Below are 24,957 nucleotides of genomic sequence, written 5' to 3'. Positions count from 1 at the left end.
TCAAAAGCCCGATTGGGCTTATTATCATGGGATGACTTATTTTGGGGGAAACAGGGTATCTAAAGGCTTAGCTGTCAACTTTTTTGTGATAAGACTGAAGAAGGTTACAGGAAGAAACAGAATCTGAGACTATATACTGAAGGCCTTACTAATAAGTGTATTTAACAGTTTAACCGAGTTGGAAGGGACCTTGTAGGTTTTCTAGTCCAACCCCCCACTCAAGCAGGAGACTCTACACCATTTCTGACAAATGGCAGTCCAGTCTCTTCTTGAAAGCTTCCAGTGATGTAGCTCCCACAACTTCCAACTGATCAACCAATGGAAGGCAAGCTGTTCCATTGGTTGATTGTTCTGTCAGAAAATTTTTCCTTATTTCTAGGATGAATCTCTCCTTGATCAGTTTCCATCCATTATTCCTTGTCTGGCCTTTGGGTGCTTTGCAAAATAGCTTGATCCCCTTCTCTCTGTGGCAGCCCCTCAAATATTGGAACACTGCTATTATGTCTCCCCTAGTCGTTCTCTTCACTAGACTAGCCATGCCCAGTTCCTGCAACAGTTCATTGTATGTTTTAGCCTCCAGTCCACTAATCAACTTAGTTGTTCTTCTCTGCACTTTTTCTAGAGTCTCAACATCTTTTTTATAGTGTGGTGACCAAAACTGGATGCAGTATTCTAGGTGTGGTCTTAAGGCTTTATAGAGTGGCATTAGTACCTCACTTGATCTTGATTGTATCCCTCTGTTAAATGTATCATACAGCCAAAGTGCAAAAGATTAAAAGCATCAGGGAAAGCAGTTCAATAGTAATGTTAAACAAATGATAAATGATTGCTTCAACACATTCTTCTAAGTTCACTCTGCTGTATGCCAAACTGTAACTTTCACAGATCACAGTGCTAGATAGTCAGTTGTAATCAAGAGCTTATATCTTAAGGTGCACAGGGCACTCCTATGGATTAAGATAATGAGAATCCCTGGCGAAAGACCCATCAACTCTAGAATCATGCTGAACTTCCATAACCAGTGTAGAACTTTTTCTATTAAAGATAACTACACATTTTTGTGGAACTATTGTGGTTAATTTTAAGGTGCTTCCACCACACTGCAAAACCCTTAAAAAGGTATCTCTATGCTATTAGCAATGCTAATATAAAGTTAATATTCATTTAACTTTAATAAGGTCAAGGAATAATTACATAAAACATTTTTAATTGGCATAGACAGGTTTCATCTCAAGACAGAGAGAAATAAAATCATGATAATCCAATTGTTCACTGGAAAGCCACAGGCTTAGGAGAGGTTCAAAAGCCAACCTCTCTTAAAAAAAAATTTGGGAAAAACCCCAGAGGGCATTTGTTAGGCTAGACAGAATTAAGACAGCTGGATCAAGACACTCAGTATAAAGCTGCTTTTTTTATGTCTGCATAGTTAATAGTGATTGATTGATTTATTAGATTTATATTGCTGCCTATTCGCCCATGGCAATTCAAGGCGGCTTTCAAATGTAAACAAAGCATATACAAAGTATATATTCAGTCAGATCACTGATCAAATATTTTCAGGCTCTAAGATCTTCAAATATCCATCTTCTGAGATCCATTTACTGAATCTGTGTTGTTCGCTATGATAATATTGTGTTCCCTCACTAAATTAAGACAAAACAATTATAAGGAAAACAGAAGACCTTACCTTATCAGCAGCTGCATCTAACTTGGTATTCAGGGCTTGGGCTTTTTTCAAATATCTATTGACCTCTTGAATGTCACCATAAGAATAAAATTCTTCAACTTGCTTAGCATAACTCTCCAGTTCCTCCACAAATCTTTCACAGCGCATCTAAAAAAAAAAAATCAAAATTCATAGATATAAACATAGATAAACTGAGGTAAACTGTTCAGCATTACAATGGTGCATAATGGTCCAACTTTGCCACTATTTACCATTTTTACTATTGTAATCAGCCAAGTGTCTGAAAAGTAATCGGTTTAAATCTTCTCCATTGATACAGTTTTTAAAGGATTAGGCTTAAATTCTAATAGGTAATACTAAAAAACGGTGTATTGCTAAACCTCAGGCTATAATTACAGGCAAAAGCTTTGCCTAACATCCCTATTTGCATGACAGATGCAAATACTAAATAAGCACTTCAGTGCAGATAAGGAATAACATCTGGATATACATTTTCATCTACAGCAACATTACAGAGCTTGCCTAAATATGTAAATCTGTCTTGCTAGATCAAAGCAAATTCATTTTATTTCAGATATTTTGATATGGCCTATGTCATATGCCTATCTATTCAACGCAGTAAACTCTTCATTATCATTTATCCAGAGCAGTTAATAGCTATCCATTATTTTTAAAGTGAGAGCTGCTGTATGCAAATTTGATTATCTCAGCAAACTATTCAAAGTAAAAAAGAATACTAACTTTAAGTCCTTCTTGAAACTGTTCAGTTTTTTCTTTAATGATCTTTCTATGTTCTTCGAAAATCTCCCCCATCCGTCCATACCATTGAAAGACACTATTGTTTAGTCGAATATCAACTGGTGAAAAGTTTGCACATTCTATCAGGAAGGCCAGGGAATTTTTGACATCAACTAATTTTTGTTCCATTTCCAGCATGTCAACTTGTTCCACTTTCTCTATATATGCCTGTTTGGGAAGAAACATTAAACAACTGGAGTCATTCTGAACACAGAGCAGGGTTTGCATACTAACATTCATTAAAATCAGATCGTACCAGTTCAATGTCCTATGTATCATATTGGTATTTTACTTAAAGATAGCATTCATGAGCCTGCCAGAATACTCACTGAATGGACTATGTCATAAGCCTATAGTTCTCAACTGATACAGTACCATTTTAATATCCAATAAATTAACTTTTTCTATTCCATTTATTCCATTAAATGGCAGCACTTTATCAATCTTCATTAAGTTAAACATCTAAGCAGGCCTGGAACTGGATAACATTTGAATGGGTAGCCCCAAGATAAGATTGGGAAGTCAAAAAATAAACACCACGTCAAACCCCTTCCATTCTGATGCCAGAAAATTATTTGGAGATTTCCACAAAGTCACCAGAAAGTGAGCTTTATGGACCAAGACTTCACCTTATCTCTTTTAATATACATTTTTTAGATTTTAGGACAAAAATAAACAAGTAAATTAAGTATTAAATGTTTAATACATTTGTAAAACCATGTATAGCCCGCAAGGAGTTTGCTAGCTACAAAATTGCCTAGTAGTATCTCACCCTAATCCTCAAAACAGCTATCATTACATACTTCAAAAAGCTCCATTTACCAACTTATAAAATATTGGATTATCTCCATGAAGTGTCTTGTTCAATGAAATAGTTTTGTTTCATTTAATATTAATATGCAGACCACTTTTCAGAAGCCAGACATCTGTAACATTTGATGGCAAAAGGCTGTGCTTAACATTTTTTTTTTTTACATAGGAGGACCATAATGAATGGGATGGTAATATCAAATAGATGGTACCATATCTCATACTTATGTAAGATCATTTTTCCCTAGGTGACTGGGTTGGGAGCTGTATTGCTTTGTGACTTGATATACAGTATCTAATTTAGAGTTTCTGATGCCCTTTTTTGTCATTCTCCACATTGTATTTGGTAGGGTACCATGAAATCAGTTTTTTAGCTACAATGGCCATATAGATCTCCATGACTTCATACATCCCTGGAGCTTTTGGCTTCTTCTCTTTACTTGAAAGGTTTTCCACTGCACTTGAAATAACTTGAAAGTTCCTTGCTTTGTTGACTGTATAAAATTAGATTTTAACATAGAAGCAAAGCATCCAGGCTTATTTCAGTGAAGATCAAGGAAGGTGAGTGCTCTTAATGAGTTGTTTTGTTTCCAGAAATGCTTCTGCATACTACATAAGATTTTGCTTAGAATTTAGAGAATCTTTGCTTTCTGTTTTTCAAGAGAGTAAATCTATTCCCATTTACCAAGGAACACATACCTTAAATTCCATTAACTCGTGTGTATTTGATGGAGTGGAAAGGGCTCTTTCTGCTATCCTCTCAAACTCATCGCACAGCCTGAAATGGGAAAAGCAAACATGTCATGCACTCACATCTCACATGCATATGCAACAAACATAAAGAGTACAAATCTAAATACCTGTAGGATTATAGTACCTTGAGATTGAAGGTGTCAACCTGCAAAACAACTTCAGCTGAAGCCATGCTTACTTTTGCTTTGTTTCTTGGTTGCCATTCAAGGGGGAGGGGGGAGAGCATGTGGGGGGGGACTCAGGAATATGGTGCTTCAGCTGGCTACCCATAATATCCAGCAGTCGGCATGAGAACCAAGGACATGTCATTGGAAATTGAGCGGGACCCTACATCTGGACTGATTGGCCCATGTGACCTGAGAGACATAGGGGGAGTAGAGAGGTCTCATTCTTTTAACTATCCCTAAGCACGGGAATAATTTAGAACTAGCTTCACCTTTCTTAGGTGAATGTACTCAATAAAGGATCTCTTGAACCTGAACAAAGTGTCAGACTCCTGACTTCCCGGAGTTCAGTATTTGGAACAATGACAGAAGGCCTGCTACCACTGGTGAGCAGACTGCCAATGTAGTATCGGTTAATGTGTTGGGACTACAAGTGGGAAGAGTCAAGTTCAAGCCCTCCCTTTGCCACAGAAACTCACTGGGAGATTTGGGGCAGTGACTCTTGTTCAGACCAATCTGAACTATAGGATTGTGCTTGTGGAGAAAAAAAAATGAGAGGAAGGAATGCAAAATACAATCATCCTGAATTTCTAAGCAATCAAATAAAGAGACAGAAAGAATCAGTCTACGCTCCCCACTTCCTGGCATCTATTATTGACATAAAAATGCAGGCCATAGCCTTATGGAAAGCTGCAAAATAAAAAGAGAAGGGAGCTGCCTCAATGAAAAGAAAAATGAGGACACTTAAAATAAGATGTTAGCCTATTGCTAACCTCAGCAAATGTAAACAGATCAGAAATTACACAAAGGCTAGAAGAGAGTTCATTCCCTCCATGTCTACACAACAGGTTCTAGCAATTATAACTGAGCTATTTGAATGAAATACATAATGATATAATACATAATAAGATGCAGACACCATCATTCTAGTGGTAGAAATAGAACATGTCTAGAAGCAGTCTTGCAAGCATGTAACTGTTTCCCAGGTACACGTATATCTGGACACCGTTCTGCGTCCACAATACAATTATTTCAGAACAGATAGGATATAATTCAAGAAACTGGAATACATATTCCCATCTCTAGGCATCAATTGTTGAGAACAATTTGTTGTCTGCTACCACAACTAGATCAGAACTACAATTATTTGCATCCTTCCAAATAAGACATTTACCTTGTATTTAGATCTTGATGATCTTTGAACATTTTGCCAATTATTTTGGAACAAATTGAATCAGCTCGTTTTGCCAGTGATCTGATCAGTTCATCGCAATGTAATTCAAACATTCCTAGGCGAATACACTAGAACACAAGCATTGATCAGAAAAGAATTGCCAGCAAAAATCAAAAATAAACTCTCTAAATATCACAAGTATCCCAAAGGATATCAAGTTTCTGTTCAGTTTTGTTCCTGATGCCAGGTCATCAGCAGCAAAATAGATGGCTGACTTCCCATTCACAGCAGTTGTGAGATACTCTAATCACAAAAGAGATAAGAGCTGTGAGGAGTTTTTCAGTTGAATCGGTTATAAGGAACTGAAAGAGATGGAGGCCTTTGATAATAGCCCAATACTTTAAATAAAAAGATTAAAACTCAGATCATGGATTATAAAGTGCAAAGTAGAAATGGTTCTTATTTGCTAGTCCACCCTTCTTCTTCCAATGTGCATTACTGCTAAGGAGACTGCACAGGCCCTGATCTCAGACTGCATGAAACACAAGCAAAGTTAGCTTCTCGGTGATGAGAAACATGTATTCCATACTATTGACTTAAATGCAAGTAATTAGTGACTGCAAGTAAGATCTGGCACATAGATGAATACACTGGCTAAGCTCATACATAGGACAAAAACAGAATGTGATTTGTTCATTCTTGGTTTAATAATACATGACCCTATTATAAGATCAATGTGGTTTTTTTAACCAGTCCTGATGGGAAAAAAATCTTTGCTAAGATTATGTCTAAATACAGTTCCATGGATTGTCAGTGGTAAGGCTTTAAAGCTAATGGGTACAACAGATCATGAACTTACTATACCTGTTGTACTACATATAGTATCAAATGACATGAAATAAAAAGGTATTTGCCATTCATTGAATACACTACCTTTCTGGAGTGGTACTGAATGTCATCACGAACGCTTTGATACCTGGCGACTTCGGCTGTTATTTCTTCAAATGTGTGGTCCTCTGAGAGGAACTGTTCAATATCCCGCTCTGCTTGTTTGGTTATCAAATCATGGTATTTATCATACAATTTGAGATGTTCGGTTGGTGCCACACTCTCCTTGACAATCTCATTCCTAATTTTCTGCTTATGTGCGTCCAGAATTTCATCAAGGATGATAGGCTTCAAGTTCAACGATTTGGCTTTGCTTTCAGGCTTTCAAAATAATAGAATTTCTTTTGTACCACTAATAAAATTAATCAGTAAATACTTAATGATGTTAGATTAGCCATGCAATCCTACACTGAACATCATGCAGCTGTGCGACTGTTCCAGCTTTCCCCAACTTGGTATTCTTTAGATGTGTTGGATTACAACTCTTGTCATCCCTGCCTACCTGTCCCAGCTGATGAAGAATGGTGAGACTCTTATTCAGCACTTTTACAGGGCAAAAGATTGGGGAATCCTGGGCTACAGGATTCAAGTGGAAACTCCAATATGCTAGCAGAGAATTCAGCCAGCCAAGCCCTTGATCTGCAATTAAGTATGGCATGAATGAAAAGGGCTAGAGTCATTTGCAAATCTATCTGAGACAGGTTGATGCTCCCTTCATGGTACCTTATATCTATTCTATTCACAGCAATGTTCCCCACTGTTGGCAACCTTTTTTTTTGTATTAGTCAAAATTTATTTTTGGTACATATTATTTCCCTGTCAGTAACAATCTTGGAACAAGGGGGGAAAGGCCACTCCTGCATGGTTTACCATCCTATCTACCTTGCCATAAAACCACAGGAAATATTTTAATTCAACCCTTAAGTGAAGCATGCTAATGTTATTGTGTAAATATTCATAGTTCAAATGTATGCTTGATTTATTATTAAGTCTTAATTTTAAAAGTAACTTGGATTTTTAATTTGTTTTTAATTATTTTTCTTAGCTGCTTGGAAGAAATAAAGAGATACATGTGAAATATACATAAATAGTTGTGCAACATGAGGGGATCCCATATAGGCCACTGTTTCTTGACACTGGCAACTTTAAGATGGACTTCAACTCCCAGAATTCCCCAGCTGGCCAACTAAACACTGATATATCCACATATATAAAGTAAAGGTAAAGGTTCCCCTCGCACATACATGCTAATCATTCCCGACTCTAAGGGGCGGTGCTCATCTCCGTTTCAAAGCTGAAGAGCCAGCACTGTCCGAAGATGTCTCCATGGTCATGTGGCTGGCATGACTAAATGCCAAAGGCGCATGGGACGCTGTTACCTACCCACCAAAGGTGGTCCCTATATTTCTACTTGCATTTTTTACTTGCTTTCGAACTGCTAGGTTGGCAGAAGCTGGAACAAGTAACAGGAGCTCATCCCTTTACACGGCACTAGGGATTCGAACCGCTGAACTTCCAACCTTTCCAACCAAGCTCAGAGTCTTAGTCACTGAGCCACCACATCCCTTATCCACATATAGGTAGTCCCTAACTTATCACCATTCTTTTAACTACCAAATTCTGAGAGCCTTGGAAAAAGTGACTTATGACCTGTAATCGCAGTTACAATTGTCGTATCACTCCCATAGTCGCATGATCACAAATTAGACACTCGGCAACCAGCTCGCATTTACAATGGTTGCAGTGTCCTGTGATGACATGATCATAATTTGCGATCTTCTTTTCCTACTTCCAGCAAAAAACATACATTGGGAAAATTGGATTTACTTAACCACCATGTGATTTGCTTAAAATCGCCCTAAAAATTGTCATAAAATCAGGTCCTAGTCAATTTACAGCCCCAACAACTTAAATCAGAAATTCCAGTCTCAATTGTGGTCATAAATCAAGGATTCCCTCTACACAGAATTCACAAGACAGGGAACTGGCAGCTCTTCAGAACATACATATTGTTCAATCACCCCCAGCCCCACCAATGATATAATTAGAATATTCCTTACCCACTTTGAATAAAGCTTGGTCTCCACTCTTGGAAACATATTGACAGCTTTTACCATGATTGTAAAAATATTCATAAATATGGCTTCATAGTCATTAAACTCAGGTTCAAATGCAATAGCTTCATTGTCAAGAATCAGTCGCATTATAAATCCAGGGTGTTCAAAGGCATAGATAGATTTCTGCCCAGAGAAAATTAAATCCATTAAATGGCTTGCACAGGAGAATACTTATAAATGACACAACTCAGAACAAAACAAAATATAAGAATGTGAGCGATGGGGTCAGTTATTTTGGCTGTGACTACACAATGCTGACTAGCCACATAGTCCAAAAATGTGACACAGGAGGGAACATGTCTGCAAAATGCAGGTTCTTAAAGTATCAGAGTTTGATTGATTGATTGATTGATTGATTGATTGATTGATTGATTGATTGATTGAAAACATGAATCCTACTTAGGCTACACCATTAAGTCTTTTTCTGAAAGATCAACTTCCCAAGTCCAATCTCAGAAGAATATGTATCAGTGGTGGGTTGCTCCCGGTTCGGTCCGGTTCTTGCGAACCAGTACTAATGGTGGCAGGAGGCTCCGCCTGGACATCATCATGAACGATCTGCGCATGCTGCATGCTCCCATTGCAAACTGGTAGCAGAGGTAAGTAGAACCCACCCCTGATATGTATAGAAGATATACATTCTTTTTTTCTAAACAGAAGCTTTCTTTTTTTAAAAAAAATAATGCATTACTTTTTACAAGGGTCACCTGGAACAATGTGGAAAGGTCCTTGTGAGCTTGTCAGAAAATCCTTCTTACCTTAGGTTGCACAATTAAATTCGTGAAGTCCTCCATTGAATTTAAAGCTAGGCTTTGCAGTTGCTGGGTCATTAAGGCTGCGGCACAGTTGAAGAAAGCCTCTAATTGGGCACTGCTGGCATTGGTAGGCACCTGCTTTCGTTTATTGCCTTGGTAATAGATATTTTGCACTTCTGGGAACCACCTAAAAGGAGGAGGGAGGATATTTTGGCAATTTGCAGAAATGTATCTTTCACCAAAGTGTTACATAGTTTAATAACATGTAAAAGCAAAGATTCCCAGACATTTTAAGCCACCACCTGTGCTTCTTCAGCATTTCTTTTGCAGTAATGTTTTTTCAACATAAATAGGGTTGGCAGTCATGATACTACAATGCACGTACAAAAGGACAAACTCATAATTATACTGCCACTACCAAATCTCTTTCCTGTTTTGATCAAGTCCTTACTCCATGGACATTACTAGGAAATTACAGAGTACTTCTAGAGAAATGAGGAGTTAAAATGGCTACATTTTAGTCCTTCCTTAACAACCACAATTGGGAGCACCAACTCCGTCACTAAGTGCCAAGCTCTCTAAGCAAAACTTCACATGATTGTGATGGGCTTTACGATCTCACTTCCCCTTTGGTCGTTAAGCAAAACATCATGTGTCAGTGGTGAGTTCTACTTACCTTTACTACCGGTTCGCAACGGGATCACGCTTCTGCGCATGCACAGATCACTGATGATGACATCCAGGGTGGTGGGCAGAGCCTCCCACCGGTTTTATACCAGTTCTTGCAAACCGGTCTGAACCGGGGGCAACTCACCACTGATGTGGTCACGACTTACCATTTTATTCCACTTTCTGTATGAAATCTGTTCATCACAAGCCAGTTGCAAAGCACACAAATGATGATCATATGATCATGGGACACTACATTAAATGAGGCACTTGATAAGTGAAGGTTGCCTATACAAACAGGCTTGCAGCGCTCAGAGGTTTGCACCATACTAAGGAGAAGGAAGGCAAGTGTGACTCTCCACAAGTCCCTGATCTGAAGTATTGGCATCACTTACTACCAGAGGTGAAATGCTCTCGGATCGGACTGGATCGCCTGATCTGGTAGCAATTTTTCCCTGTGGTTCAGTGATCCAGTAGTGATTTTTCCCTGTGGTTTGGCGATCCAGTAGCGATTTTTTCCTGTAGTTCAGTGATCGCCACTCGGGTGTCATTACTTCCTGGTTTTTACCAGGAAGTAATGTTTTTTTACCTTCTGCGCATGCACAGAAGGTGTGTGTGCACACATGCACTTCCGAACCGGTAAGGAAGGTAAGTCGATTTTATGCCTGCTTACTACTAATGATGCCAGCAATCAAGGTCTGATGGGAATTAGTTTCAACAACCTCTGACGGATTATATAGGTTATTGCTGGGATCCAGATACTTGGCAGCCACAATCTGGAAAGAGGTTTACAATGAAGACTGCAGTGCCAACCAGAGATGCTTGAAGTGGTGCAGCCTCCAAAAGTTGCCCTCAAAAGATGCTAGTGTGATAGAAGAGGGAAATTAAGTCCTTCATTTCTTCCTCCAAAAGTCAACAACACAGCTACCCTTCAAAGTCACACGTGAGCTGGGTTTTTTCTCCTTCACTCCATAACTGGCTTGCAACAGCAAAACTGAAGCCACGCCTTAGAATCCATAAACCGCAATTACCCACTGGCGTCCATGTTTCTCGTTCAATCTTACAATCACCAGGACAAATCCAAATCACCATTCGACTCTTGAAATGGGTTGAAAGGGTTGGTATGCAGTACACTTATATTTCTGTATTTTCCCTACAGCCCAAACCCTACTGAGTATTTTCAGCTGAAAACAAAGAACCACACTCAGGATTGTGCCACCAATTTGCAGTAATGTAGTTCCAAATGGCTGAGGTAGGGAGACAACTTTTTCTCTTCTTTTTCCTGCTTTCTCCTTCCTTCTGGTTGTTGGGATCAAGGTGGTTGAGAGAGAGAAGAGTGATTAATGTTCCAAGGTAAAAATTGTGTGAGTTGTCCTCTTCCTGGTCTACGTCAAGAACTTTCTCTCTCACCATCTTCTGTGTGGGATTGCGCTATAGCCTTTGCTTGCGAGACTAGATCGCATTCAGTGATTGCTTGTTCATCGCTTATCTCACACCCATTATGGTCACAACATTCAGTTTTGTTAACAGGCTTTGCAAATTCCCCTCTCCCCCAAATTTAACAAGGGCTTCCAACACAGCTTCATATTTGAAACTAAGGCATAGGTGCATCTTTGGCATAATAAGATGTCCTGTTGCTCTCCATTCTTAGAAGAGAACTTTAGATGCCTAAAAATGCACAACGTTAAGAATCCCCTTCACTAAGAAAAGAATATCTCTCCATGGAATGAAACAATTCAATGCAATCCAAAATTACAGAATCTTTTTAAACTTTCAAGATGGAGTTAAAAATCTCTCCAATATAACATTTCTTAAAATTCTAGTGGGGGGGGAAATCAGGAGTCACTATTATCAAATATTTTATTTATTTTTATGTATGTGATTCATCTACTATTCCCCTCATAGTCTCTGGGTGGTTTACACATCTCAAAATAGCAAAAAGAATAAAAATATAATTTAAAACCTCAAGACAAAAATGTAACAAGTAATAACAAATAACAAAATTATAAAATGCTGAAGGCAGGTAAAGGTAGTAGTCCAGCAGTCAGGTCTGACTTAAGGTTAGCCTTTCAGCTTTGGCAGAAAACTCTGCTCAGTAAGAGCTTGAGAATATTCAGTCACAAAATTAGCTGTGCTCAATCTTTCAGTCCAGGGGACAAGAATCATTAAAAAGATATTTGAACTTACTTTTTAAAAAGAGTATCTTTGGCAGCTTCCATTTGTCTTAATATCATGTTCTGGAAGAGTGAGAGTTCCATTGAGTCTTGACGAGTATGAAATGCTACCTTATCAATTAAGCGCAAATCTCTGAGAAAGTGACAAAAAAGAATATCATGGTGAATATATATTTCACAACACTTTTTTTAAAAATAAAGTTATTGAAACTTTCTATTTAATTTATTTAAATAGATAGCCACGGTCCATAGGTACCAGTTTAATTCTCAGTCAGACTAAATATTGTAATTGAACAAGGCTGGGCAGCAGTTTAGAGTCAATCTCCAAAAAGTGCTTCAGAGAGCATGGGAGTGCAAAATTGCATTTGCAATTTCTTCAGGCAGCCATGCTCCTTAAAGCATTGCAGACAAAAGCTATGCTTGCACACACTGAAGTATTTTTTAGAGTTCACAGCTGAAGCCTAACACAGCTCTATTGTTTCATACTCTAAATACAAATAGAAGCAATCATATTTTATGTCCTCTTAGCAGACTGTCTGATTTTTACAGTTCCAATCAATTTTGGCATTTTCAAATAATTTAATTTAAAAAAAAACCCAGACCAACGGTTTGTGAATAGGAGTTAATTTAAGATTGAAATCTTTGGCTTTGCCAAATCATAACATGAGTATTGATGAACAAAACTTCATCTAGTTTGAACAATATGCTTCAGATGAATCAATTAGTTTCTGTACTTTTCGGAGTATAAGACACACTTTTTCCTCCCTAAAAGAGGGTGAAAATTTGGGTGCATCTTATACACCAAATGTAGCCTCACCCACCCGCCAGCCCCCACCCTTCCGCCATTTTCGGTCTCCGCACATCACTGTTTTAGACCTTTTCCAGGCTGCAGGGATTGCCACAGACCATCACCACCTCCGTGCCTTGTATTTTTGGCCTCTGTGCCTCACGTTTTTGGCCTCTGAATGCTCCATTTTAGACCCCTTCCAGGCTGCAGGGATCACCACAGCACATCACTGCCTCCGCATGCCCCTTTTTTGGCCTCCGCACATCACATTTTTGGGCAATTCCAAGCGGCAGGGATTGGTGGCAACAGCAGCAATCTCCGCTGCCTGGAACTGCCCAAAAACGTGATGCATGGAGGCCAAAAATGGGGCATGGGAAAGCAGAAAACATGATGCGCAGAGGCGGCGATCAGCGGCGATGTGCTGTGGCGATCCCTGCAGCCTGGAACAGGTCTAAAACGGAGCATTCAGAGACCAAAAATGCAAAGCACAGAGGCTAAAAACACAAGGCACGGAGGCGGTGATGGTCTGTGGCAATCCCTGCAGCCTGGAACAGCTGATTGGGGGTATTCCGGGAGGCCAATCTACCCACCAATCAGCTGCTCATGCTGAATTACACTGCGATAATGTGCTGAACCTAACCAGGCTATTTGCTGTTTGCTCCAAGGATGCTAGCCAGATGAATACCGATGGATGCTGGTGGGCAGAGGCAGAATTTTTTTTCTTGTTTTCCTTCCCAAAAACTAATGTGCATTTTATAATCCGGAGCATTTTATACTCCAAAAAATACGGTAAACATTTCAGAAAAATATTTATACATCTTTTTTTTCTTCACAGCATTTCTTTATAATTGTTTTTATTGTTTATAACATGTCTGTATTCAAAGAACTATTTGGAGAGGGTTAATGCCAATGTCTTTAAATTTGTTATGGACACAGGAAAACATCAGCCTTCAACTAATGAAATGAAATTTACTGCAGCCCGTTGTGCATCAGTTTCACAAACTTTTACTAAAGAGCACAAGATTAGAGAAAACAAGAGATGATCATCACCTAAATCTGTCTTTCCTCTTCAGTGTAAATTCTAACAGTGCCCCCTAATGAAAAATAAGAAAATATGTACTAAATTCAGTAAAGAAAAAAATATTTTGTTTTTGATTTTTTAAGCTATTTATATCGCTGCATTCACTAGCAATGAATCTGGGCAGCATATATTGAGTTAAAACCAAATAATAAAATAAAGCTAAAAATACAAATAATGAATGTCATAACTGTCAAAAAAAAATCATTCCTAACTTAACAACAGAACAAAGCAATAAAACCAATCAACCAGCAGAGCTTACTCAACCTTCCAGCCCTGATGCCTGGGGGAACAGCCAGGTCTTTCATGCATCAAGAGGTGGTAGCAATTTTCCACTAAAGAAAGTGGAAACTGCATTCTGGCCAAGTTCTAAATTCTCTACAGTCTTTGCTGTCAATTGTTCACAAGGTCATTGGGATATACAGTAAATCTTGGAAGCCTTAAAGAGTTTATTTGCTTTAACACTCAAATACCTTCTCAAATGTGCTTTGTGAGCCAAACCTTTCATTTATTTACTTAGCCATGTGGCAACATCTTCACTGGGCTCTGCTAATGTACTTGTTCTGTAGGTGTGTGACCCAGTGATGGGTTTCTACCGGTTCACCCCAGTTCGGGCAAAGTGGCAGCGGCGAGAGGCTCTACCCACCCACCCGGATGCCATCACGGATGCTCTGCGCATGCGCAGAAGTGCTGCGCATGCTCCCAGTTACAAACCGGTAGCGAAGGTAAGTGGAACCCACTACTGGTGTGGACCAAGTCACAAGGCAAAAATGTTTCTATGTGGTGGAGGATATGAGTACTCCGAATATATTCACTGTCGTACCTATTTCAGCACCGATACCTTTCTCTGCAGGCACACGCGCACACAAACATCCTAAATCAGGGAAGCCTAAGCTACCCTTCATCAAAATATTACATATAGCATTTCTTCTCTTTTTTGTTTCATTTTGTCACTCATAGAAGTGTGCGTGTGTGTGTGTGTATGTAATGTAATGTAATTCTTTTGCAGCGATATTTGTCAGAGTGCACTGAATAAAAGAAGCTTCTTAAAAAGAAAGGGAACAAATCTGACAATGAGTTTCAGCATTCTTAAAGAAATTAGCTATTAAAACATGTTATTTTACTGGATTAGCCTACATATAAATTTCAGTTTAAAAAAACCAATCTGATAGACTGTCTCATACTTTTCTATCTCAGAAAAAAACTGAAACAGGAACAGCTCAATTAAGCTTCCCTATTAGACATTACTATCTGAGATCTTCATAAGAACAAAACTAAGCATGGTAAGATGTTTTTTTTTTCCCCTCTTCTTTCCTTTTACCACAATATATACTTATTAATAAAATAATCTGAGCTGCCAGGATAAAAATACCACACTTGGAAATTGGCTCAACTGCTGATTAAAACGAATAATAGTAATGTTTTATGGCCTTTCCCAGTCAGGAAGAGAAACCTGATCAAGCACAGCTCTGAAAATATTTTAAAGATAATGTTCTCTGACAACAATTAGCTCCTTCAGGGCTCTTGCTGTCAGAATGAAGCACTGCCTCCACAAAACAAGCTTAGCACATTTTGCCTGATTTGCCTTCACACCAACAGCCCCTGGTGAACATTTTTGGCTATTAATCTTACTGTAGTTCTTCCTGAATTCTTTGTTCTCATTATTGTTTGCGTACATTCAATATTAAGCCAGCTTTACATCTCATTACTGAGCACAATAGAATGAGAACACTCATTTGCCTGATTTCAACATTTTGCAAGCTGAGGTCGTAAATAAACTGTACTTAACAGAATAAACTAATATTCTGCAACTAGATGCCCTCCGGTTTTGCTGGGTTACAATTCCAGTCTAACTAAGCCAATATGGAGGTTGTCATCTAACAGATCTAAAGGACATCAGATTGGGAAGAAAGTGGGTCTAAGTGATCTTCAGAATGAGAACAAGGAGTGAAAGGCAAATATTTATACAATTAAACATTTAATCATTACCTTTCTATCTGCAGTACTATTACTAATCTAACATTTTGCTTTATGCCAGTGGTCATTAGAGCATACCTGCATTAAAACAGATAAAGCCCATTAAACTATATTCAATTAAGGAGAATTATTTTACATACAAGATGCTATGTTGACATAACCCACTTATCCAGGTCATGGACAAATTTAACTTATAATGTAAAAACCATGACCCAGTCAACACTAAATGGGTTAATTTTATCCCTAGGTGTTGCCTGGGGCTAAACTAAACTGACCCAGTCAGTTATCTCATCCAAACATAGATGTGAGCATGAACAATGATGCACCCCAATCTGTTTTCCTGCTGCTGATGTAAAGATGAAGTCCTAGAGCAGCCCCACAAAAACTGGACTATTCTAGAAATTTCCCCTTGTTGCTTCTTTTGTTTTTGGCCCTCCCTCTCTACAGCTACATAGATCAATATGAAACATAGAAGTAATCTCTGTCCATGAGGGCCTTGACCCTGATTGGGCTTTGGGAGATTTTTAAAAAAATATCTAAAGTACATTAAAATGGCAGGAAATGACTACCTCTCAATCCCATTTATGGCAATGAGGAAGTCCATCAAAGAGGCCATTACTCATTTGACTATGGCAAGGCTCCTCAAAATTGGCAACTTTAAGACTTGTGGACTTCAACTCCCAGAATTCTCCAGCCAGCATAACTGGCTGGATAATTCTGGGAGTTGAAGTCCACAAGTCTTAAAGCTGCCAAGTTTGAAGACCTCTGGACTATGGCATCTATGACCATATCCCATTAGCATTTGTCCAGGGTAGGAACTGATGGAACATACAATTAATAAGGTGCAACCTAATGGAACCTTCTGAGTTCAAGTCCCGCCTTAGCCATGAAAGCCAGCTGAGTGATGATGGGCTGGTCACTCTCTCTCAGCCCAATCCACCTCACAGGGTGGTTATTGTGGGGCAAATAGTGGAAGGAAGGTATGTTGGATATGTTTGCCACCTTGAGTTATGTATAAAAATAATAAAGGCAGAATGCAAGTAAATAAAGCAATAAATAAAATAATAAATAGTCTCCAAAACTATTGTTAAAGAAAAATCAACCTTGGAGTACTTTTATGATTAGAGGAGATACGTTCTCTCTTCCTTTCAACCAGTGACCCACTCATTATTACATACATACATAGATACATGTATATACAAAACAATCCAGCTGCATTTTTATCCAGGAGATTCTAGAGGTCTAATTACTCTTTTTTATTATTTGAATTTTATGAAGTTTTTTATGATTATTATTATAAGAAGAAATAATACCAAGCAGAATGCTTAGTACTTCTATACCTCTCTAAAGTAACCTTTCTTTGTGTCTCAGTTGCAGTCCTATCTACTTATCAGGAATTAGAGACCACCGGTGTAAACCTCAGCCATACTTAACAGTTTTACAAAACAAAGAATCAACAGTCAACCTGAAATAAAAGAAGAAGAAGGGAAAGAAAAAGACAAAGTGATCGCTGGGTCTCCACTGTTATATTCCCTTCTAGATCAAATGTGAATATCCAACAGTTCCTTCTTAGTCATGTCTTGTTTTGCCTTGTCCTGTCCTGTCTTTGCCTTTCATCTGTTCGTTGCTATTGTCTCTTTCACTGCCAACTCCACATGATCTCCCATTCTTAGTTCAACATTGTAGCATAACAGCAGACTTACAGAGCTGGAACACAATATGTGTTGTTATTCTGGGCTACCTTCCATTCACTCTTTGCATTTCAGAAGCAGAAAATTGTAGTGCTGGTATTTTTCACAGATACGTTTCTTCACTTTGTGTCAACAGCAGTAACTTTTGGACAGGACCATAACAGATTTCAGAAGTCACTTCATCTTCTAAAGCAGTGATGGCTAACCTTTTCCGGACCGAGTGCCGAAAACGCAAACCCCCCCACACACACGTGTCCTGCCCCCTACACATGCATGGCAGGGACTGAAGACCAGCTGGCCGACTGTTGTGGCCCCGCTCTCTGAGCCTATCTCATCAGAGGAAGAAGGCTCTGAACATGAGGGAGAAGAGTCAGCCAGGCCTCCCTCTCCAGGTCCCTCCCCTCTGGCACTGTCTCAGGTGCTGGCCGAGGAAGAGGAGATTAGCCAGGAGCCAGGTGTCTCTGATGAGAGCGAGGAAGGAGAGCTGTCGTTCCTGGATGCATGCCAACGAAGGCATGATAAACAGTTGCAGCAGTTAAGGAGGCGTGCTAGGGATTATAACTGAGTCACTGGACCACACCCCAGAGACTATATAAGAGAGGGTGGTGGCTGGTAAAACTCTGTGACGAACAAAAACTTACTCTGGCTAGTCACTTGAACAATGCCTGAAGCTGCCGAAGGGATATTGTTTTGCTCGACTATTTACAATGCGTATGTAATTTTATGTTATCTGTTGAAGTAAAGCTCTTGGCAGACGGTGCTTATATTGTTGCCAAGTTTGAGATAACGACCTGTGTGCGTGCCAAGTACTTTCTTAACCCTCGGCTGGCTGTGTTTGTGTGTGTGTGGAGACGGGGACAGATCACTGATGGAGGTGCACAGGCATGTGTGGCCAAGCTGAGCTGGGGTGACGGCTTGCATGCCCACAGAGAAGGCTCTGCGTGCCACCTCTGGCACATGTGCCATAGGTTCACCATCACAGTTCTAGAGCATTACCCCCATTTGTTACTCTCTAGGATGCTACAATTCACTCAATTAATGGAATGTATTCAGGGATCCAGTGGTTTGATTGATTGGGATGAGTTCGTTGTTTAATAAATCCTCTAGTTCAGTTGCCTTCTTAATCCAAAACTCGTTTAATATAAGAACCAGTTCGATTTAATGCAGTGGTGAAATCTAAAATTTGTTACTACCAGTTCTGTGAGCGTGGCTTGTTGGGGGGGGGGTGTAATGTGATTGGGTGGGCGTGGCTATTTTTTTAACTTTTAAAACCATTTTTTCTACAACCTCTTCGGCGAAGAGGTTGTAAAAAAATGCTTTCAAAAGGCTCTGACGATCCCAGCTGAGTTGCCTGATTGGCAAAGGCTTTTTATCAGGGTTTTTTTCTTTTAAAAGCCTTTGACAATCCCAGCTGAGCCGCGCGATCATCAGAGGCTTTTTTTTTTACTTTTAAAACCATTTTTTGGCCGAAGAGGTTATAGAAAAAATGCTTTTAAAAGTAAAAAAAAAAGCCTCTGATGATTGTGCGGCTCAGCTGGGCATGGGGGGGGCAGGGAATTTTGCTACCGATTCTCCGAACCACCCGCCTCCATCACTACCAGATCAGGCGATCCAGTCCGAACCGGGAGCATTTCACTCCTGATTTAATGTAACTAAATCCTGTGCAGGAATCCAAACTCCTCAGGAATCTCTAACTTGGCTAGAACATCTGGAAAAAACATTACCCTCAGACAATGCCTAAACTATAAATATTGCCAGAAAGTTAAAAAAAATTCAGAAAGTTTGAAGCTATCATTATTGTTAATAAACAGTGGCAAAGTCTTTGTCTATCTATATGTCCCATAGCATTGATATATCTCCAGTGCTTACATTATTTCAAGTAATTCCATTTCTTCCTGATAGCCATAAAGATAGAGGGGATGCATGTGGGTTTAATATATAGTGTTTTGTTTCGACTTTCTAATCTTGTCCATTCAGAGTATAGCGTACTAAACGTCTCCCCATTCTAATATCATGCCATGATAACAACCATGGCACACTCTGAAGTTAAAAAATCAAATCCTCTCTTATAAACAAATACCTGTCATTTATATTTCCAATACAAGGTCTTTGTGCAACTATTTATAAGCAACAGTTTCTCTAACTGGATAAAGATTATCCCAGAAAAGCTCAAAGGCTGGATATAAAACAAAAGGATCATCTTCATTTTAATCCAATATCAATGAAACTTGGAAATTGCATCATAAGAATTCCTAATAATATTTCAGAGATCCTAGACAGGACTTAGGGCCTTTCAAGAGTGAATCACAGGAAAAAAAAAAAAAGACATTCAGGATGCATTGCTTGAGGATCCAAGAAAAAATGGAACTTGGCTGCCTGACCTAGTGCACAATATTGCAAAGTGTGGGCTGTTCCGATTGTTTCTCTAGAGCAGTGTTTCTCAACCTTGGTAGCTTGAAGATGGGGTGGACTTCAACTCCCAGAATCCCCCAGCCAGCAACGCTGGCTGGGGATTTCTGGGAGTTGAAGTCCCCCAATCTTCAAGCTACCAAGGTTGAGAAACACTGCTCTAGAGAATAATTCCATTATTGAAGCCCATCCACTTACTTCTTTGATTTCCATGCAACATCTACAGAGAAATCTTGGACCAACTGAAAACTAATTGTTCCCTTCTCTCCATTAGAAAGGTAGGTAGGCCTATTATAACAGGAACACAGCAGAGCACAGCTGATGATAGCAACAGCGCACAAATGTAATGACTTATGGAACTGTATCAAAATTTGTGATCCAAATTGCAACCACATTTGTATAATGCCATAGCACCCAATTCCATTATTTTGATATCATTGCAGTTTATTATGATGCTGTGCTGCCTACACTTCTCTTCAGTAGATCTTCTTTTCCTTGGAAATGGAGCAAATGGTATGAAAAGGGATAGGATGTAGTGCAGTTTTCAAACTTTTAAGAAAACCATTCATATTTCGACATTTTGATTCTGTAACTTTATTATACATAGAACACCACCTCCTTTCTCATCCCTCCAAATCTGTCAACTTGAGAATACGTTTCCCATTCTAACACCTATGTTGAATAAGCCATAACGCCAGTTTCTCTTTAATTAATGGGATTCAGGTCTCAGCAATAGGTCATCTCCAAAGTTAACAATTCATTTATTCAGCCAAAATAATGTAATTTGACCACTTCCCATTGCAATGGTTTTGTGATTGCTTCTTTTTCAGGGAAAGGAAAGGAAAGGAAACGTCTGCAAATTTTTCAGAGCTGCTTACCTTAACTTGTAAATGTGTGTTTGAAACTGAGCCGTGCTAATATCAAAATTACTATCTGAAAATAGTCACTTCTTAAAGTAGGGGTCCAGATATTACTTTATTATTTACAAATACTACAAACCTCAAAAAAGATTCCAATCATTTTGAAGGCCCCATGGAAGAGAAATCTCAGCATCATTACTCCTGTAAAATGCAAATCTAAAATTGGATGTGTGGACAGAAAAGCAGCATGGGAGTAATGCAGAGCAGAAAAAACTGCTGAGGTTTAAAAAAATTACAAAACATATTCCTCCCTACAGATCTGAAATTGCAACCACCAAAAGACTGATAGCTTCATTTTACTTTAGTTGATTTAAACTCCAGAAGTTCTTTAAAATATTGTGCACTTAAATACACGTGCATATGTACATGGGGAAACACGAAGAATAATGAAAATATTGGTATACTGCATTGTGATACAATTCCACATATCCAGTCAAATTTATATCTATAAATAAAATTCAGAATGTTAAGTTATACCAAGAACTTCCAAGTCACCCTTCTGGAGACTTCTGGGGATAGGTTTGCTAGTAGGAAAAATTAATTCTTCTCATCTACTCTCTAAGAGTTGTCTAACATACTAATTCATACCCTTATACAAAATTATCTACAAAAATCAATTGGGCTAAAGATTCCTCATTAAAGGTCCCAGATATCCTGAGCCTGCAAGGAGAATTCCCAGATGCAAAGAACTGAAGACACACTAGGGAATGTAAACCAAGGCTCTAACTTATGATAGTTGTTGTTGTTGTTGTTGTTGTTGTTGTTGTTGTTGTTGTTGTTGTTGTTGTTGTTGTTGTTATTATTATTATTTTATATATTATATAATATATAAATTATATATTATATATTATTTTATATGTGTGTGTGTGTGTGTGTGTGTGTGTGTGTGTATGTCTTTGGTTATTCGGGTTTTCTCCCGTGTAAAATTGGAAGTGTCTTTGCAACGTTTCGACGAAGTCTCATTCGTCATCTTCAGGCTGCTGTTTTCGGCTTCGTGCTTCTAGGAGCAATGTGTGATCTCAGCTGTTTCTTCCTTTTAACTGCCAGTGGGGGTGTGAACTGATTGGGTGGGAGCTTGGCTGTGTTCTGATTGGGTGGAGGTGTGCTCTGATTGGTTGGGGGTTTGGCTGTGCTCTGATTGGATGGGGGGTTGGCTGTGCTCTGATTGGATGGGGGTGTGTTCTGTTTGGGTGGGGGCTTGGTTGTGCTCGGGTTACTCTGAGTTGCAGGGGGATTTGAGCTGGTGAGCTGCGTTGCTGTTGTTTGGCTTCGTGTTCGTGGTCGTGCCACATTTTCATGGTGGGTGTCAGTTTGCTTCATATATGGATTGGAGGGGTTTAAAGTGGCTAATGATGCAGCTGTGATCTGGCTTCTGGTTTGTGGTCGTGCCTTATCATCGGTGTGGGTTTGAGTTTGCTTTTTGCGTGGAAGTCTGGTGGTGACATCCTGTGTGGTTTTCGTGAGTGTGGGTCTGGTGTCATTCTTTGTGTTAGGGACTCATTTGTCAATAAGGGCTGGTTTCCAAATGGCTGATAGGCGGGAGATATCATCTTGTTTATTCATGCTGTGTGGGCTATTTCGATTTTATTCTGTTGTTAAAGTGTTCAGTTTTGGCGATAGTTCTGGTCTTTTTAAAGTCAATTTCATGTCCTGTGGCTTTAAGGTGTTGGACCAGGGAAGAAGTTGGTTCTTCTTTTCTGACTGAGTTCTTGTGTTCTTCAATACGTGCACTTATTCTTCTGTTGGTTTGTCCGATGTATGTGGTGGGGCAGGCAGTGCATGGGATTTCATATACTCCTTGATTTTCTAACTCAATTTTGTCTTTGGGGTTTCTTAGGATGGTGGATATTTTTCGGTTTGTGCAGAATGCTGTCTTGATGTTGTGTTTATGGACGATCTTGCTGATTCTGTCTGTGGTGCCTTTTATGTATGGGAGGAGGGCTTTGCCGTTTTCTTGTTCTCTGTCTTGGATTTTAGTGGGGGTTTCTTTTTGGATTAGGTTGGTAATCTTATTTCTTTGGAATCCGTTGGATGTTAGTACGTTAGTGAGAGTGTGTAGTTTGGTTTTTAGGTGCTGTTCGTCAGCTAAGCATTTTGTTCTGGAGTTGAGTGTCTTGGCTACGGAGTTGATCTGTGCTGGGTGGTGGTGTGAGAGTGCGTGCAGATAGCGATTTGTGTGTGTTTTCTTCTGGTAGATGGTGTGTCCTAGGGAGTTACACATTCTATATTAAGTTTCAGGCTGTAAGTGTCAATTTATCAAGCCTGAGCACATAGTTTCGTAGCAAAGCATGGGTGTCCAGCTAGTAGTATTATAACTATATATGAGCAGCGGTGACACAGTGGTTAGAATGCAGTACTGCAGACTACTTCTGCTGCCTGCTTGCTGCCTGCAATTTGGCAGTTCGATCCTGACCGGCTCAATGTTGACTCAGCCTTCCATCCATCTGAGGTTACTAAATGAGGACCCAGATTGTTGGGGCAATATGCTGACTCTGTAAACCGCTTAGAGAGGGCTGTAAAGCACTGTAAAGTGGTATATTAGTCTAAATGCTATTGCTATTGCTGTTAAATATAACACAAAAAAATGGTCACTGTAACCTTATAAATATTAATCCAACAGGTACAACATCATTACTTCCATTGTTAGTAAAATATGTTCGTTTACAACTGGAAAGGGGGAAAAGAAAGATTAAGATGCAGCTTTAATTAGCAACACCCTTATAAAGCTTAAAATAATTGTAAATTAGTATTTTATATCAGTTGAAAAGTTTGTGCCTGCGGACAATGTAAGGTTTATCACTTGAAGATCTCTCTGTCACTCTCTCTCTCTCTCTCTCTCACTCTCACTCTTTCTCTCACCTCCTCTTTTCCTCTCCATCTCTCTTTTTCTCTCCCTTCCTCCCTCCCTCCTCCTCTTTCTCTCTCTCTTTTCAGAGAACTAGCAATCACTAATGCTAGTGCAACAGGAAATGGATCAGTTCCTTCAGTGGTGGGATTCAAAAAAATTTACTACTGGTTCTGTGGGCGTGGCTTGGTGGGCATGGCATGGCATGGCATGGCTTGGTGGGCATGGCAGGGGAAGGATACTGTGAAATCTTCATTCCCTCCCCACTCCAGGGGAAGGTTACTGCAAAATCCCCATTTCCTCCCAATCAGCTGGGACTCGGGAGGCAGAGAATAGATGGGGGCGGGGCCAGTCAGAGGTGGAATTTACCGGTTCTCCGAACTACTCAGAATTTCTGCTACTGGTTCTCCAGAACTGGTCAGAACCTGCTGAACACCACCTCTGAGACCCTTCAGCAAAATCCAAAACATCTTTGATTGAAATATCTTCTGTCAACTTTATGGAAATCAATGCCTTTTTACTGCTGAAACAGTTACTTTAATTTTCCAAAATTACTGTATCTGCTATCACTAAAGCCTTAAACCAGCTCCAACATTTGTTAAACTGCTATCATAACAAACAGAAGGGGGGGGCAATAAAGGCACCATTATAAGTAAATTATCAATATGTGTGATGATAAAGAAGCTGACAACTAGGTATTGTCCAAGCAGAGAGAAGTTCCCCAACTGTTTTGAAGCAAGCCATATGCCCTGCCTGTATTCTTCAACCAGCCCAGTTTATGCTCCTTGTTAACTTTATTCATGAAAGAAAAATGGTTTTCACACTAAGCAATTATTTTCTCCCTGAGTCGGGTGTTACACTATCAAATGCCCCCTCAATGTCTTAGAGATGCAGAATGACTTCCAAGGGTGTGTAACAGCAATCAAATTTTGCTAAACTTTAATTGCTCAACTATTCCTTTAATGCTTCTAAAGATATCTGGCACTTTTTCAAATTTATCTAAACCATGTCTTCTAAGACTCCAGCATTAGTTTTCTTCTGCCAGAATCACGCAGATGGCTTCATTCCAATTCAATCACTTTCAAAGTAGTAAAAAAAAACCCTCTAATAAGATCTTGGCGCCCGATAAGTTGTCCTTGAAACAAAGAAGCAAGAAAAGCCTTGGTAGTACAGGAGTTTAAGGCACCCTGTTATTAAGCTGGTTATTAAGACCAACTGCCTGCAATTACTGCAGGGTTCGAATCTCGCCAAGGCTCAAGGT

General features: G+C 39.3%; 1 protein-coding gene and 1 long non-coding RNA gene across 2 annotated transcripts in view; one reads left to right on the top strand and one right to left on the bottom strand.

Moving 5' to 3' along the window:
- Positions 1 to 24,957, bottom strand: part of DNAH7 (dynein axonemal heavy chain 7) — a 151,579-nt gene that overhangs the window by 106,259 nt on the left and 20,363 nt on the right. The window contains exons 9-16 of the mRNA XM_070933286.1: positions 12,003 to 12,122; positions 9,150 to 9,333; positions 8,335 to 8,514; positions 6,320 to 6,595; positions 5,387 to 5,514; positions 3,995 to 4,073; positions 2,429 to 2,653; positions 1,688 to 1,834 (exon numbers count right to left, since the gene is read on the bottom strand). Of these exons, the coding sequence (XP_070789387.1) occupies positions 1,688 to 1,834; positions 2,429 to 2,653; positions 3,995 to 4,073; positions 5,387 to 5,514; positions 6,320 to 6,595; positions 8,335 to 8,514; positions 9,150 to 9,333; positions 12,003 to 12,122 (1,339 nt within the window). The remainder of the gene's footprint in view (positions 1 to 1,687; positions 1,835 to 2,428; positions 2,654 to 3,994; positions 4,074 to 5,386; positions 5,515 to 6,319; positions 6,596 to 8,334; positions 8,515 to 9,149; positions 9,334 to 12,002; positions 12,123 to 24,957) is intronic.
- Positions 8,790 to 18,278, top strand: LOC139309132 (uncharacterized). The gene is made up of 6 exons (XR_011599791.1): positions 8,790 to 8,990; positions 10,975 to 11,067; positions 14,424 to 14,579; positions 15,052 to 15,137; positions 17,203 to 17,378; positions 17,659 to 18,278. It is a non-coding gene; the product is annotated as an uncharacterized lncRNA (long non-coding RNA).

This window comes from Pituophis catenifer, unplaced genomic scaffold (genome assembly GCF_029215685.1).
Source record: "Pituophis catenifer annectens isolate HBS135680 unplaced genomic scaffold, rPitCat1.0.hap2 SCAF_1, whole genome shotgun sequence".
Lineage (NCBI taxonomy): Eukaryota > Metazoa > Chordata > Lepidosauria > Squamata > Colubridae > Pituophis > Pituophis catenifer.
Note: the sequence above shows the minus strand (reverse complement) of the source record. Positions and strands in the feature narration are given on the sequence as shown.